The 16,701-nt window shown below is 38.6% G+C and overlaps 1 protein-coding gene across 4 annotated transcripts in view; it reads left to right on the top strand.

Moving 5' to 3' along the window:
• The window catches only part of IDE (insulin degrading enzyme), a gene marked incomplete at both ends in the record, with an annotated part of 112,031 nt that overhangs the window by 36,726 nt on the left and 58,604 nt on the right, over positions 1–16,701 (top strand). For 3 of the 4 annotated variants that reach the window (XM_080694276.1, XM_080694275.1, XM_080694278.1), the window contains 4 exons: positions 14,039–14,161; positions 14,480–14,592; positions 15,072–15,234; positions 16,536–16,628. In XM_080694276.1, coding sequence (XP_080550402.1) covers positions 14,039–14,161; positions 14,480–14,592; positions 15,072–15,234; positions 16,536–16,628 — 492 coding nt within the window. The remainder of the gene's footprint in view (positions 1–14,038; positions 14,162–14,479; positions 14,593–15,071; positions 15,235–16,535; positions 16,629–16,701) is intronic. The other variant, XM_080694277.1, reaches the window with a different exon arrangement.

Genomic DNA, 16,701 nt, shown 5'->3' with positions numbered 1-16,701 from the left:
AGTGTTGAAATATTTAGAATTAAAATAAAAGCAAAAGCACAATCTTCCTCTTCTTCATCTGCTCTTGTCAATTCTACTTATTAGAGCTTATCATTGTTAATAGGTTACTGTGCATTTAAAATACTGTTTAGGGTGACATAAAATGACATAAAAATAATGACAATAGATTATTTAGTGTACTTATAAAATTATGATTGTTTAAGTCAATTTTGAGAAACTTTTAAAACCCTAAAGATAGCTTTAAGTTTGAATACCATTCTAAATAATATATCCAACAGCAGCCAGGAAAATTACTGTGGCATTATAGAACTAGGACTTTTCATAAATTACAACTAATAGCAGTTGTATTCTTTAGACTCAGTAAATGAGAATATCACCATCTTTTCCAAGATGAATACTCTGGGCCCTAAAATTTCTATGTAATGCTGAATTGTTCGAGTAGTAGTTTTATTTATTTGTTTATTTAATTTAATTTTTTGCAGTGCTGGGGATGGAACCCAGGGACATTCTACCTCTGAGCTCTACCCCCAGCCCTATATTTTATTCTTATTTTGAATCAGGGTCTGAAGCCGTCTGAGAACTGTGATCCTCCTGTCTCAGCCTCCCAAATGCTGGGATTACAAGCATGTGCCACCATGCCTGGCTTTGAATAGGAGTTTTAGTGGAGACTATCATTATAAATAATACATCAGAAGGGGAATGTGAATTAAAAAAAAAGCAGATTTCATTGGGAGGCTGAGACAGGAGTATTGCAAGTTCACAGCCAGCCTCAGCTACTTAGGCCCTCTACAACTTAGTGAGACCCTGTTTCAAAATAAAGAATAAAAAGTAGGGCTAGGGTGTAGCTTGGAGGTAGAATGTCCTGGTTTCAATCCCCAATACCACAAAATAAGTAAATAAATACATACATATATACAGATTTCAAAATCATTACAGCCAAATAGTTTTTGTTCTTTAAGCAGTTTTCTCTGTCTGTCTCCCTCCCTTCCTCTCTCCCTTTCTCTTTTGGTGATATTTATTTATTTACTCATTTTTTTGTGGTGCTGAAGATTAAACCCAGAAACATTCTACCTCTGAGCCACAACCCTCGCTTGCTTGCTTGCTTTTTATTATTTTTATTATTTTATTTATTATTTATTATTTTTATTTTAATATTTTTATTATTTTCTTTTTATTTTTTTGGTGGTACTGGGGATCCTGGAAGCCCTTCTACCTCCGGGCTACACTCCCAGACCTATTTTCTATTTTTATTTGGAAACAGGGTCTCTTAAGCCAGCACGGTTGGCTTCGAACCTGCCCTATCCTCCTGTCTCTGTTTCTCAAGCACAGGGATTACAAGTGTGCGCCACCACGGCCAGTGTCTTTTTTTAAATTTTGAAACAGGGTCTTGCTAAGCTTTTGAGGATCTTCCTAAATTGCTGAGAATAGCCTCAAGCCTGCAACCTTCCTGTCTCAGCCTCCTAAGTACTGGAATTTACAAGCATGCGCCACCACACCTGGCTCATAATTTGGCAATTTCTAATAAAATATATCCCTGCCCTTCAACCCAAAGAATTGTGACACATGTTCCTGAAAAAGGAACTATTTTAGTTGTTCATAGGGAATATAAACAAGAATTCATGAGACATTTTTTGTACTAGTGAGAAATAGAAAGTGACTTAAATACCCATCAGCAGTTCAGTAAGTTAATATACTGTGTTCTAGTAATACAGTAGGATATTCTTTTTTTTTTTTTTTTTGGTGGTACTGGGGTTCCTGGAAGCCCTTCTACCTCCGGGCTACACTCCCAGATCTATTTTTACATTTTTATTTGGAAACAGGGTCTCCTAAGCCATCGCGCGGGGCTGGCTTCGAACCTGCGCGATCCTCCTGTTTCTGCCTCCCAAGCGCGGGGATTACAAGCGTGCGCCACCACGCCCGGCTACAGTAGGATATTCTGTAGCAGTTAAAATGAGTGCGTTAGAGCCCATGTGTTAATCTAAGTAAAGAGGAAAATATTTTGAGCTAAATGCAGACTGGAGGCTGTTTAATCTAATACTTCTATTATAAAATTTGGAAACAAGCAAAACAATACTGCGTATTGTTAAAGTCTATAATATAGCCTATAGATATGGGATGAATAAACACCTAATTTTGATTGGTCTGTCTGTGGAGACAGAAAGCAGATTTTAGTCCATGCCTCATGTTTTATTAGTTGGAGGGAAAAAAAGATTTTCAATAAACATGGCAAAATGTAAAGATTGGTAAAACTAGATAGTAAGTATAGGAGTACTCTCGATCTTTAAATATATAAAAGTAATTCACAATTTTAAAATTTGGGGGAGAAATGTGAAATATTTCTTATATCCATTTATGTAACAAATAGGGAAAATCAAAGACTAAGAGAGTGACACTCTTCAAGATACACAGGAGAAGCCGGGCGTGGTGGCACATGCTTATAATCCCAGCTTTTGGGAGGCTGAGACAGGAGGATCGCGGTTTGTGGACAGCCTCAGCTACTTAGTGAGGCCCTCTGCAACTTAGTGAGACCCTGTTTCAAAATAAAGAGTAAAAAAAAAAATGGTCTGATGGTATAGCTCAGAGGTAGAATGCTCCTGGGTTCCATCCCCAGTACTGAAAAAAAAGAAAGAAAAAAAAAGATAAGCAGGAAGAGTTTTCTTTTGTGTGATTTGTGTGTTTGCTATCCAGTGTGTCTGTCAGAAGATATTTGTAGGTTACCTGTTGTGCCCCAATAAGCATTTAATCTTGCTAACCTTTCACCAAATGGGATAAGCCCTCATTGCTGCCTTTCTTCCTGTGTCTCTTCATATGTTCTGAGTTCTCACATTCTCAAACTTGTATCTGGCAAGAGTTTTTCTGCTTTGAGTCTGTTACTCTGTTTCGCTGCTGTTTTCATAGATATTCTGTTTTAAATCTGTTTTCACACAAGTCTTCTCTGAGTCCTTATGTGACTTTCCTAGCCCTAAACCTCAGCCGAGTCCCAGCTTCTGTTAGCATTTTCCTAGATGATTTAGAGTTTGCCCCTGAAGTTAAGCAGTACTAGCTGTGAATCTCTGCTCCACTACTTGCCAGGTGAGAGACCCTGGACAAGTTTCTGAACTTACCTAAACCTCAGTTTTCTTCCCATCCAAAATGTGAGAAATAAGATGAAGCATGATAAGTGGATGGCCAAAAGAATAGCACAATAATGCTCAATAAATGATAGTATTCTTTATAATAACAATCTAATAGCTGATCGGTAGCTGATGAAAGGACATCAAGACTTTGCAAAGGTCCTTGACATAAAGAGCAACCAGCTTCAGGCTGCTTGAAGAGCCAGTGGTTTGATGGACCAACTATAGGGCTTGTGCTGTTAGAGAAGTAGTTTATTTCCTTTTAAGCTGAACTCATAATTAGTATCCACATGACTTATTTTCTTCTTTATCATTCACATATGCCTTTATTATTAGTTTTATAGTTTGTGATAAATTGAAAGCCTTTTCTCTGCCCTGGTTGGTTTTGGTTTGGTTTTGTTTTATTCTCCATGAAATTAAATTATTGGAAGCCATTGAGTATTTTTACAAGTAGTTTTGGAATAGGAAAGGGAAAATTTACTTCTTATTATTCTTTGACATTTTGTCTCCCTAAATATAACCTACCCCCACAGACACTGGGAGCAGCTGGGTTTAGCTAGGAAGGGAATGAAAGAAGTTGAAGAATGGGTGGGGGAAAACAAGCAAGGTAGTCCTTGATGGACATGGAAGTAGAAGGCGGGCTGCGTTTCCAGTATGCGTGGCATTTTTCTTCCTTAGTCTTCCTACACAAAACGTCCATTACAAAATGCAAAGAAGTGTAACTAGTATCTTTGTACCCGAGGTATGTAAAGTTTAGGTGGGGAGACAGGTAAACCCAGTATTTCACTGGAGTGTCATCTTAGGTGTGATTTTTCAGGATCGTCTCTTCCTTTTCTTTTTCTCTATTGAGTCCTCAAAGTAACCCTAGTAAGTAGGTAGGTGCTCTTACTATTTTAGTGATGAGTAAACTAAGAATTCAGAGGGGATAATTAAGTTACCTGGAGATCATTCAGCTTTTAAGTGCTGGCGTGAGGATCTGAACACAGTTTTAGAACTTTTAACCACTATTCTATTTGGCCTGCTTTAGTGTTGCCTAGAATCGAATTCTCCAGGATATCATAGGAGATGCTATTTCAGTTCTTCTGAAGGTGGGTATAATTTTCTTTAGCAGAAGGAAGAGCCATTCAAAGGGAGAAAGAGAGGAAACTAATATTTATTGTATCCTGCCGGGTGTGTTGGCGCACGCTTGTAATCCCCGCACTTGGGAGGCAGAGACAGGAGGATCGCTCAGGTTTGAAGCCAGCCGCATGCGCTGGCTTAGGAGACCCTGTTTCCAAATAAAAAATGCAAAAATAGGTCTGGGAGTGTAGCCTGGAGGTAGAAGGGCTTCCAGGAACCCCAGTACCACAAAAAAAAAAAAAAAAAAAAAATTATTGTATCAACATTAAGGCTATATTACTGGTAGGTGTTCTACCTAATGCAATCTCACTTAACCTTCACCATAACACTAAAATTTCATGATCCATTTAACAGTTGCCAGAAGTGATACTGAAAGAAAAATTAGATCAAAGTTTCATAGCCTTATGAGGAACACAGGGAGAGGGAGGGAGGGAGGTAGTTGAGCTCTGTGTAGGTTATAGGATGCAGTATCATGTCAGAACTGAGAGCCTGTGTGCTTTGTGATAGTGTTAGATTGACCTTCCAATCATAACCAGAAAAGACCAAGGAGCGAGCCCCGAGTCATTTGGAGAATATAAGGTAGAATGATTAGGATTTCCGTGTGTGTGTGTGTGTGTGTGTGTGTGTGTGTGTGTGTGTGTGTGTGTGTGAGAGATCTAACTCTGGGCTTCTACTGCCCTGCTACATCCCTCGACCAGTATTTTGATAATTTGGCTTTAACAAAGTTTGCTTTTGAATGGGAAAGTAGGAACGAGGAGAATAGGAAAATAAGGTAGAACAAAAATTAAAATTGTAAAATCAAACCAGAAGTTAATTTAGTGATTCTGAGTCCTAGGAAGAATATACTAACACAACAGAAATCACACTCTAATAAAAGTTCATCATTTACTCGTTTCTTTGTTCTCTTCCACCCTTATTTTCTCCCTTTACCTTATTTTAGTGAAGAACTTAAACCATACACAGAAGTTCAGAAAATACTGTCATGAACCCTGTGCTTCATTACCCTGTCCCTGGCATGTGATCCACATTCCCATGCTCAGAGACATCATTTTACACATAAATGTTTCAATAGGCATCTCTAGAAGAGAGTGACTTATTTTAAAAACAGAACTGTCATTGTCATTGATATCTTTAAATATCGTTAGTGTTAATGTCATACTTACCTTATAATGTCTTAATTTTTAGAATTTTATTTGAAGAGCTGAGGGTGTACGTGGTGATAGAGGACTTGCCTAGCATGCACTATTCCCTGGGTTGGCTCCCAGCCCTGCAATCAATTGATCAATAAGTTTATTTTAATCTGATTCTAGAAAATAGTGCTTGCCATGTCTATTTAAGTCTCTTTCAGTCTCTAAGTTCATCCTTTATATCTTCCCTCACTCTTTTTTTTAGACACCTTCCTTGGAATCTGTTTATTAACGAAGAGATTGTTTTGTAGAACTTCTCATAGCACAGATTTTTCTGATTGTATCACCAGCAGTGTTCTGTTGGGTATATTTGTGGTTTACAATGTGACATTATGGGATACATGTAGACAGTAAAGTGGTTCCCTGGCTGCGAACCACCATCCTCCTGTCTCAGCCTCTCGAATGCTGGGATTACAAGCGTGCACCACCACACCCAGCAGTTAAAATCTTCTTAACAAAGATTCCTAATACAATTTTATTTTTAATCTTCATGTTGTATATTAGATCTCTACGTTTGTTCATCCTACAAGTCTGTTTTTTATCCTTTGACCTATGTTTCCCCATTTCTCCCTCTCGCCCCATACCCTTATAGAAAACATGTTGTATTTTCTGTCTGTTTATTTGAGCTTTTTTTTCTCTTTCCATATGTAAATAACGTCATATTTCCCTTTCTGCCTCTGGCTTATTTTATTTAGCATAATTTCCCACAGGTCCTTCCATGTTGTAGTAAATGGCAGGATCTCCCTTTTAAGGTGGGATAATATTCTAGGCTATAAATATACCACATTTTCCTTATCCATTCACTCTCACCGGTTGTTTCCATAGCTTGGCTGTTGGAAACAATGCTGTCATGCATGGAAGTACAGATATCTTTACGAAGTGATGATTTCATTTCCTTTTGGTATATAGCTGGAAGAATTGCAGGGTCATATGATAGTTCTAATTTTTTTTTCTTTGTGGTACTGAAGATGGAACCCAAGGGCTTTCTATGTCCTGGCTACACTCTCAGACCTATTTTATATTTTATTTAGAAATAGGGTCTCATAAGCCGGGCGTGGTGGCGCACGCTTGTAATCCCCGTGCTTGGGAGGCAGAGACAGGAGGATCGCGCAGGTTCGAAGCCAGCCACGCTGGTGTAAGAGACCCTGTTTCAAAAATATAAAATAGGTCTGGGAGTGTAGCCTGGAGGTAGAAGGGTTTCCAGGAACCCCAGTACCACCAAAAAAAAAAAAAAAAGAAAGAAAGAAATAGGGTCTCATTAAGTTGCTAAGAGCCTCACTTAAGTAGCTGAAGCTGGCTTTAAACCTGCATGACCTCAGCCTCACACGTACTAGGATTACAAGTGTGCATCACCATGTCCAGCCCTGATAGCTCTATTGTTAACTTGTGTGTGTGTGTGTGTGTGTGTGTGTGTGTGTGTGTGTGTGTGGTACTAGGGATCAAACCCAGAGGAATTTTACCTTCAATTTAAACCTCCAGCCTGATTTTATTTCTTATTTGGAAGCAGGGTCTCACTAGCCGAGGCTGTCCTCGAACCTGCGATCCTGTCCCAGCCTCCCAAGTACTGGGATTACAGGCATTCCTCCGCATACCCAGCTCTATTTTTAACTTTTTAAAGAATGTCCATTCTGTTTTACATAATTGCTATACCAGTTTTAACCCTTTCAGTTTACTAGAGTTCTTTTATTCCATACCTTCGCCAATTTCTTATCTTTTGTCTTTTTGATAATAGCCATCTTTATGGGTGTGAGGTATTTCATAATGGTTTTAATTTGCCTTTTCATATACCTATTAGCCTTTTTTGTTTGTTTTGTGTATTTGTAGTACTGAAGATTGAACCCAGGAGCATTCTCATTCCACCACTGAGCTATAACCCCAGCCCTATTTTATTTTTTATTTTGAAATAGTCTCACTGAGTTATTGAGGGCTTCACTAAGGGCTGGCCTCGAACCTGTGATCCTTTTGTCTCAGTCTCCTGAGTACTAGGCTTACAGGCATGTGCCACCACACCTCTTCCTGTAGGTCAGTGGATGTTAACCTCTTATCAGATGTGTGGTGTACAAATATTTTTCCTCACCTGAAGGTTGCCTTTTTATTTTGCTGATTGTTTTCTCTTCTGGGAAGATGATTTTTATTTTGATGTAGTCCTAGTTTTTTATTTATATTGCTTTTGTAGCATGAGGTTTTGGTGTGATGCCCCAAAATTATTGGCATGGCCCATGATGAGAGGAACCTTTCACCTATGTACTTTCTTAGGAGCCCTATTATCCTCTATTTAGGTCTTGAAACCGGGCACAGTGGTGTTCACCTATAATCCCAGTACTTAGGAGTATAAGACAGGACCAGCTTCAAGCAACTCAATGAGACCCTGTTTGAAAATAAAAAGGGCTGCCGGGTGTGGTGGCGCATGCTTGTAATCCCCGCTCTTGGGAGGCTGAGACAGGAGGATCGCATGGGTTTGAAGCCAGCCTCAGATACTTAGTGAGGCTTTCAGCAACCTAGTGACACCCTGTTTCCAAATAAAATATAAAAATGGTCTGGGAGTATAGCCCGGAGGTAGAAAGCCTCTGGGTTCCACCCCCAGTACCACAAAATAAATAAATAAATAAGTAAAATAAAATAAAAAGGGCTGGGATAGAATGGCTCTGGGTCCAATCTCCAGTACACGCCCCCCCCCAAATCTGAGTCTCTTTCAGGATTTTTAGAATATTGCAATTGCAAAAATAAAACATTTTTTTTAAAGTTTCTAATGATTTCAACTAACTATAGGTATATTAATTTAACCTTCAGAATCTCAAATTTTCAGAGTTTTTAAGATGGTCATGTTTATAGCTGTCAAGTTGACCTTTCCCTGAAAAACCTTACCACACAAGGAGTTATAAACAAATTTCTAAAAAATGAAACTCATTTCTTCTTACAGTTTAAAAAAGAAATTGCTGGTTTCAGAATTTTCCAGGAAAGTAAATGTTTTTCCTTGAAAATGAGCATTTGTATACATTAGTACTATGTTTCTAAAGTTTTTGTTTGTTTTAAGTAGAATTTAAAATAGTTGTTAAAATGAAAATATACAGTAGCATTTACTGGATCTTGTTTACAAAACTCTGTTCACATTCGTGATTGCATTTCCTTTTTGCTGTGTTGAGGATCAAATCTGGGACCTCAGGCATGATAGGCTAGCAGCCTACCACTGAGCTCCATCCCCAGCCCCTCCACGTGTTTTAAGTAATATTGAGTAACTATTGTGTGACAGATTTACTCATTTATATTTGTTTTGTAGTACTGAGGATTGAGCCCAGGAGTACTCTATCACTGAGCTACACCCCCAGCCCTTTTTATTTTCTGAGACAGTCTCACTAAGTTGCCAAAACTGGCCTCAAACTTGGCAATCCTTCTATCTCAGCCTCCCAAGTACTGAAATTATAGGCATGCACTTCCACTTCTGGCTTGGATTGTTCATTTTTAATCTTCACAGCAACCCTGAGTTGGTTGTCTTATTATTCCTGTTTATGAATAAGTAAGGTGTAGTTTTGTGACATTAAAAAAGCTCATCTGTGTTTTATATCTAGGAAATGAAGGAGATTGAGCCCTGCTCTTAACTACTAGCCATATATCCATATTACACCTGTTTTACAGATAAAATAAGTGATTCCTTGAAGATACTTGGAAATTTCTAATACTAAGTTGCTTAATTAGTATGTGAAGGAGTCAGGACGAGAGTGTCCTGTCTCCCAAGTCAGCCCAGTGCTCTGTCCCAGCAGGCCCTTGCGGGGGGGGGGGGTCGCGGAGGGGTCGGGGTCGCGGGGGGGTCAGCAACCTGAGTTCCTCAGTCACTGCTGGAACTTGCTCGAACAGCGACAGAGCCAGGAAGGCAGGATTCAACATTTCAGTAATAGCGTTTTAATTTGATATGTGACCCAGTTGAATTAGCCCTAAATTAGAATAGTGTGCATCTAGAGACGGAAGCAGATTCACCACTGTTCTCCACATGTAAGTTTTAGGTGGGAGGAAGTCTGAACCATTTCCTCAGCTTTCCTTCCACTTTTCTAGCCAAAGTGTCTTTTTTTATCCCTTTGGGAAATACATGCATCTTTTTGTTTAAAGATATATCAGAAGCCAGGAAGTCCCTCCTATAATTCAAATGGTAATAGCAGTGACTGCTATTTATTGTCTTATTTTCTGCTAAACAAAGAGTAGTATGTTAAACACTTTAGTATTTTTACAAATTTGTGATGTCATGCAAAGACATAAGTACACAGGAATCTACCAGATCATTTTCTATCTTAGTGCTTAAAAAAATAGAATGGGCCGGGCATGGTGGCGCACGCTTGTAATCCCCACGCTTGGGAGTCAGAGACAAGGAGGATCGCGCAGGTTCGAAGCCAGCCGCACTGGCTTAAGAGACCCTGTTTCCAAATAAAAATATAAAAATAGGTCTGGGAGTGTAGCCCGGAGGTAGAAGGGCTTCCAGGAACCCCAGTACCACCAAAAAAAAAAAAAAAATAGAACCGTCAGGCATGGTGGTGCACGCTTGTAATCCCAGCATTTGGGAGACTGAGACAGGAGGATCACAGTTCGTGGACAGCCTCAACTACTTAGCGAGGCCCTTTGCAAATCAGGGAGACTAAAAACCCTGTCTCAAAAATAAAATGACAAAAAATAGGGCTGTGGTGTTGCTCAGAGGTAGAGTGCCCCTTGGTTCCATTCCCAGTACACCCCCCAAAAAACCCCAGAACGTTACAAATTCTCCTTGAGTATCTGGGGTACACTTCTGCATTTTTCTTCTCTGCTCCTGAACATAACCACTGTCTAAAGTTTGGTCAATACTTTTCCCATGTTTTTAGTTTTATGGTTTTATAAAAATTTTATTTCATTGTGTATAATCTTTGCTGCTTATATTTTTTATTCAGCATTGTAAGAGTTACCCATTGATGAGTATGCTTCTAATAACTTTTGTATTTTTATTGCTATTTGGAAAGTTCATGTAATGAATATACCACCATATGCTGGGTGTGATGGCTCATGCTTGTAATCCAGCACTTGGGAGGCTGAGACAGGAGAATCACACAGGTTTGAAGCCAGCCTCAGCTACTTAGTAAGGCTCTCAGCAACTTAGTGAGACCCTTTTTCCAAATAAAAAAGTATAAAATAGGTCTGAGAGTATAGCCCAGAGGTAGAAAGCCCCTGGGTTCTACCCCCAGTACCACCACAAAAAAAAAAAAAAAAAATCACCATTTATCTATTTTCCTGTTACTGGAACAATGGTGCCATGAATATATATACCTATATAAAGATCTTGCAAGTGAGCCATTTCATTCCTGCTTTATCTCTGTGTTTTAAAATTGTCCTAAAACTAATGGGTAGAAATGGTAATAGTAAGAAATCCAGAAACATCAAAACCAAGCCAAATGACCTAGAGCTGATCAACTTAAAAGAATTTTAAGCCGGACGTGGTGGCGCACGCTTGTAATCCCTGCGTTTGGGAGGCGGAGACAGGAGGATCGTGCTGGTTCAGAGCCAGCTTTGCTGGCTTAAGAGACCCTGTTTCCACATAAAAAAGAAAAAATAGGTCTGGGGCCAGGCGTGGTGGCGCACTCTTGTAATCCCCACGCTTGGGAGGCAGAGACAGGAGGATTGCGCAGGTTCGAAGCCAGCCGAGCGTGCTGGCTTAGGAGACCCTGTTTCCAAATAAAAATGTAAAAATAGGTCTGGGAGTATAGCCCGGAGGTAGAAGGGCTTCCAGGAACCCCAGTACCACCAATAAATAAATAAATAAATAATAAACAGAATTTTAAGTTCTGTATGGTCTGGGATTTTATAAGTATTGGTTTATAACTTTTTAGACTTTTAATTTTTTTTCTTTTTTTGCAGTCCTGGGGATGGAACCCAGGGACATTCTACCTTCAAGCTACACTCTCAGCCCTATTTTTTATTCTTTATTTTGAAACAGTGTCTTACTGAGTAGCAGAGGGCCTCACTAAGTAGCTGAGGCTGTCGGCAAACTATGATCCTCCTGTCTCAGCCTCCCAAATGCTGGGATTACAAACGTGTGCCACTATGCCCAGCTACCAGCCATATTTTCAGTCTTTTTTTTTTTTTTTCTGGTACTGGGGGTGGAACCCAGGGGCATTGTACCTCCAAGCTACATCTCAGACCTTTTTTTAAATTTTATATTTATTTACTTATTTTTTTATTTTGTAGTACTGGGGATGGGACCCAGGGGTATTCTACCTCTGAGCTACACCCCCACCCTATTTTGTATTCTCTGTTTTGAAACAGGGTCTTACTGAGTTTGCAAATGGCCTCACTAAGTAGCTGAGGCTGTCCATGAACCACAATCCTCTGGTCTCCGCCTCTCAAATTTTGGGATTACAAGCATGTACCACTATGCTCAACTTTTATTTATTTATTTATTTATTTATTTATTTTTATTTTTATTTTTATTTTTGGCAAATCTGGGGATGGAACCCAGGGGCATTTGACCTCCGAGCCACACCCCCTGCCCTATTTTTTATTCTTTATTTTGAAACAGGGTCTCATTAAGTTGCAGAGGACCTCACTAAATAGCTGAGGCTGGCCTCCATCCTGCAATCTTCCTATCTCAGCCTCCCAAGTACGCCTGGCTGGCTTTTTAGTTTAGGTGAGGACATTGATCAGATTGTAAATAGGGAAATAAGGTCATATTTAAACCCCCAAACCTCATTTTGATCTAATATCAATCACATTTTTATATCTACATAGTGTGTTGAAATAAAGTTTTCTGTAAACTTGGGTATCAAAGTGTGTTAGTCTTATTTGTAGGAATCTGAGTGGAGCCAGGTAAAGGATTAACAAATCTCTAAAGACAAGTGCCTTGGAAGTGAGGCCTTTTCAAGTCTTCATTAGTAAAAAGCAGGGGGAGGGGAAAGTATTATCAGTACCAAAATTTCACTTTGATATGAGAGAACTTCAAGTCATTCTCCAACCTAAGGCCTTCCGCTTCCCCAGAGGAGTTGGGACTGGAGATTTTTTAAGAACACCTGCCTCCGGTAGGATGAGAGAGTACCTTAGGATGCTGAGTAGAGCAGGTCTGAAACTGAACCAGATCTTTAGTGAGGAAGCAGGGGCTAATTAGTTATTGCAGATTTGGGTGGTAGACTGCTTCTAGTAAGTAAGTGTACACAATTGCTTTGTGACAGGAAAAGGGCAAGTGAGCACTTGCTAGGCTGGATCTGTCGACTGGCACATTCTGGGGCATGTTTCTTGACTTAGTCTTATGCAACACTGCTGAGCTAAAGCCTGAATCTGAGAATGCCATCTGGTAGCTATCTGTAGGCATCCAGTTCATCAGATTATAAAATCAGATAAAAAGCCCCATCAAGAACATTTTCTACCATTTTGATCTCTGCCTGAGATAAACAGGACCAGTAAGTTGTTGTAGTAGGATTTTAGGGTATTTCCAGTTACAGTGACATTTTGGAGAGAGAACAGTCACTGGAATTTCATCTCTCAGTCTCTAATTTGCAAAGTCTTTATTAGAAAGGTAAAACTTAAGCCAGGTATGGTGGCACATGCTTGTAATCCCAGCATTTAGGAGGCCGAGGCAGGAGGATCACAATTCGCGGACAGCCTCAGCTACTTAGGTCTTTTGCAATTTAGTGAGACCCTGTTTCAAAATAAAGGATAAAAAATAAATCTGGGGGTGTAGCTTAGAGCTAGAATGTCCCTGGATTCCATCCCCAGTACCGCAAAAAAAGTAAAATTTAGAGAGTTTTACTATTTAGTTTTGACATGCTTATTTATAACCTTAATTGAATTAGTTATTAAGATTTTATAAAAGGGCTCATAGTGGTGTACCAAACATATCACTTGAGATTTGTAAAAATAACATTGCATCCTACTTTTATCCGTCTAGATCAAATCCATGAGAATTCATATCACACATTTAATGCTTTAGCTCAAAATAGTAAATTTTTTTATTTTCTTCTTTCCGCAAGTAACTTGGCAAGTTCCAAAGAGATCCCTCAGTGACTCTGCTCAATTAATTATGGAGTGTTTAGGGAATTGAAAATTAAAGTAAGTGTGAATGGAGGCCATATGTACCTCATTTTATCTTAAAATGATCATAATACCTATCTCATAGGGAATTTAAGAAGCATAATTTTTATAAAGTACTCTTAGTTCCTTACAGAAAACTCTAGTTTCAAAGTTACTAGTTTATAGCTGGGCATGGCAATGCACGCCTGTAATCTTTGTACTTGGGAGGCTGAGACAAGAGAATCACAGGTTCGAGGACAGCCTCAGCTGGTATGATATTCTCATCAACCTAGCAAGACCTTCTGCCCAAATAAGAAATAAAATCGGGCTGGGGGTGTAGCTCAAAGGTAGAATGCGTCTGGGTTCAATCCCCAGCAACACACACACACACACACACACACACACACACACACACACACACACACTTACTAGTTTATATTGCACTGTCCTGTTTGCCATACATTCAAACATCTTTGACTTATTACTCTATATGTAAGTTTGAACTCTGCTTTTTACATTCATTTTGCAAGCAGTGTCAGTAATAATTAAAACTTTAAAGTTCACAAATTTTGCTTTTTCTAAGAAATACCTTTTCTTGTCTTTCAGGTAACAAATATACTTTAGAGACTCGCCCCAACCAAGAAGGCATTGATGTAAGACAGGAGCTACTGAAATTCCATTCTACTTACTATTCATCCAACTTAATGGCCATTTGTGTTTTAGGTCGAGGTAAGAGCTCTTCAGTATTTCCATAGAATTGGATTGCAAGGGTGTGCCACTATGCCTAACTTATAATTGAATGTTTAAATCTTTCCACTATAAGGAATAGATATGTGTGAGGCACAATCATGATCAATATTGCTTAACAGCTTTAGAATTATACAGGTACTGGCAGGCTTTAACTGAATGTTTTGTTTTGTTTTTAATTCCAGGTTTTTCTGTTAAAAGCCCGTTGACTTCTCAAAAGATCCTAAGACCTTTCTTAAATACTACTTGTTTTATATTATGATTAGTTAACTTCTGTTTTCAATGTCTGTTTTCTCATAGAATCTTTGGATGATTTGACTAATCTGGTGGTAAAGTTATTTTCTGAAGTAGAGAATAAAAATGTCCCATTGCCAGAATTTCCTGAACACCCTTTCCAAGAAGAACATCTTAAAGTATGTGTATTTCTGTTATTTCTTTTAAATTTATAAACATATATGTCTAGAAAATATAGATCAAAAGTTTTAGAGGTTTCATCACTTAATATGATTTTTTATATTTGTCAAGATAAATCAGTTTTATGTTTATTAGGAACATAGAAATATCAGTGTGTCTGATCTTTGCTAGTTAGTTTTGGTAGCAGTAGCTTGGCAGACTGTTGAAGATATTATCTACTGCCAGAAGGCACACATCCAGAACTGTCCAGTTTCAGGATCCAGGGGACCAAATATGGACTGCTTATTCACTAAAATGAAATGCCACTAAGAGCCTGATTCATTTATTTCTTTGTGGTCAGTTCTTTGTGGTTTGGCAATTGCTTTATTGCTAAATTTGGGGTTCTTTCATGAAAATCAGTATTCTCCATAACTTATAAATATTTTATATGGTAGGAGTTGTATGTAATAAATCTTTTGTGGGTTTTTTTCTCCTCCAGCAACTTTATAAAGTAGTGCCCATTAAGGATATTAGGAATCTTTATGTGACATTTCCCATTCCTGACCTTCAAAAGTACTACAAATCAAATCCTGGTCATTACCTTGGTCATCTGATTGGGCATGAGGGTCCTGGAAGTCTGTTATCAGAACTTAAATCAAAGGGTAAGTATTTTAGGCAGCCTTTTCTTAGTGTAGTACCCACCATATCTTTTACTCTGGCTCTCGTTTTTCTCCTAAATATTTTCCTGTGAAGGAGCATTTTTAGACTGTTTGGGGCTAATGAATTTTTAGTGTCCTTTTGTTTTGGAGGCTTTTTTTCATAATTTGTTTTACCCTTTAGTATTAAGCAGTGAAGGTTAGATAGTTCAGAAGATACCATTATGCATGTGCTTTTGTTTGTTTTGTTGTGCTGGGGATCAAGCCCAGGGCCTTATGCATGTTAGCTAAGTGTGCAACCACCAGACTATATACCTTCAGTCATGTTTTGAACCCAGAGGCATTCTAACTCCGAATATCCACTCCCACACTTTTTTTTCATTATTTATTTTGAAACAGGATCTCACTAAGTTGTAGAGGGCCTCACTAAATAGCTGAGGCAGTCTGAGAACCTGCTGTCCTCCTATCTCAGCCTCCCATGTACTGGGATTGCAAGCATGCACTACCATGCCCGGCTTCCAGTCCTTTTTTTTTTTTTTTTTTTTTTTTTTTATGGTACTGAGGGTGGAGCCCAGAGGCTTTTCTACCTCTAGACCTATTTTATACTTAATTTGGAAACAGGTTCTCACTAAGTTGCCGAGAGCCTCACTAAGTAGCTGAGGCTTCAAACCTGTGCAATCCTCCTGTATCAGCCTCCCAAGCGCTGGGATTACAAGCGTGTGCCTCCACGCCCAGTCCAGTCATGTTTTAAATGAGAAATAAGTTAAAAAATAAAAGCTCACTTTAGATATTCTTTCTCATGTCTGATATACATCAGAGATACATAATATAATATCAGTATATAATATTTTTGCTCAGATCTATTAAATCAAAAGAATGTATGGTCTAGACAACAGATGATTTCCAAGGCTACTCTCAACTCATACTCTGCCTTTACATAACGCCTCAGCACTCTAGTCCACTCTTTTTTCTTTTCTTTTCTTTTTGTTTGAAGGTTTTGGGGATAGAACCCAGGGGCATTTGACCACTGAGCTATACCCCCTGCCCTATTTTTTATTCTTTATTTTGAAACAGGTAGAAGGCCTCACTAATGTAGTCCATTCTTGATTGGGAATTGATTTGAGGAAGAAACTTTTGGAAAGCTTCCATCTCATAAAATCTTTTAGTCTGAAACTTCTTTTCTGAACTGATTTTTTTCTGAAATAAGTTAATCTCTTTGAACAGACAGTATAATTTTTCTTTTAAGTCCTTATCTTAAAAAAAAAAGCCACACATACAATCATAATGGTTTTCTTTGAATGTTGCAGGCTGGGTAAATACCCTCGTTGGTGGACAAAAGGAAGGAGCCCGGGGTTTTATGTTTTTTATCATTAATGTGGACTTAACCGAGGAAGGTTTATGTAAGTATTGAGTGACTTTTTAGCTTTTGAATGAAAGTTGACTTACTGTGTCTTATTTTATTTCTTTATGCTA

This window comes from Muscardinus avellanarius, assembly GCF_963383645.1.
Source record: "Muscardinus avellanarius genome assembly, chromosome: 4".
Lineage (NCBI taxonomy): Eukaryota > Metazoa > Chordata > Mammalia > Rodentia > Gliridae > Muscardinus > Muscardinus avellanarius.
The sequence above is the reverse complement of the archived record's forward strand: the minus strand, read 5'-3'. Positions and strand labels throughout refer to the sequence as shown.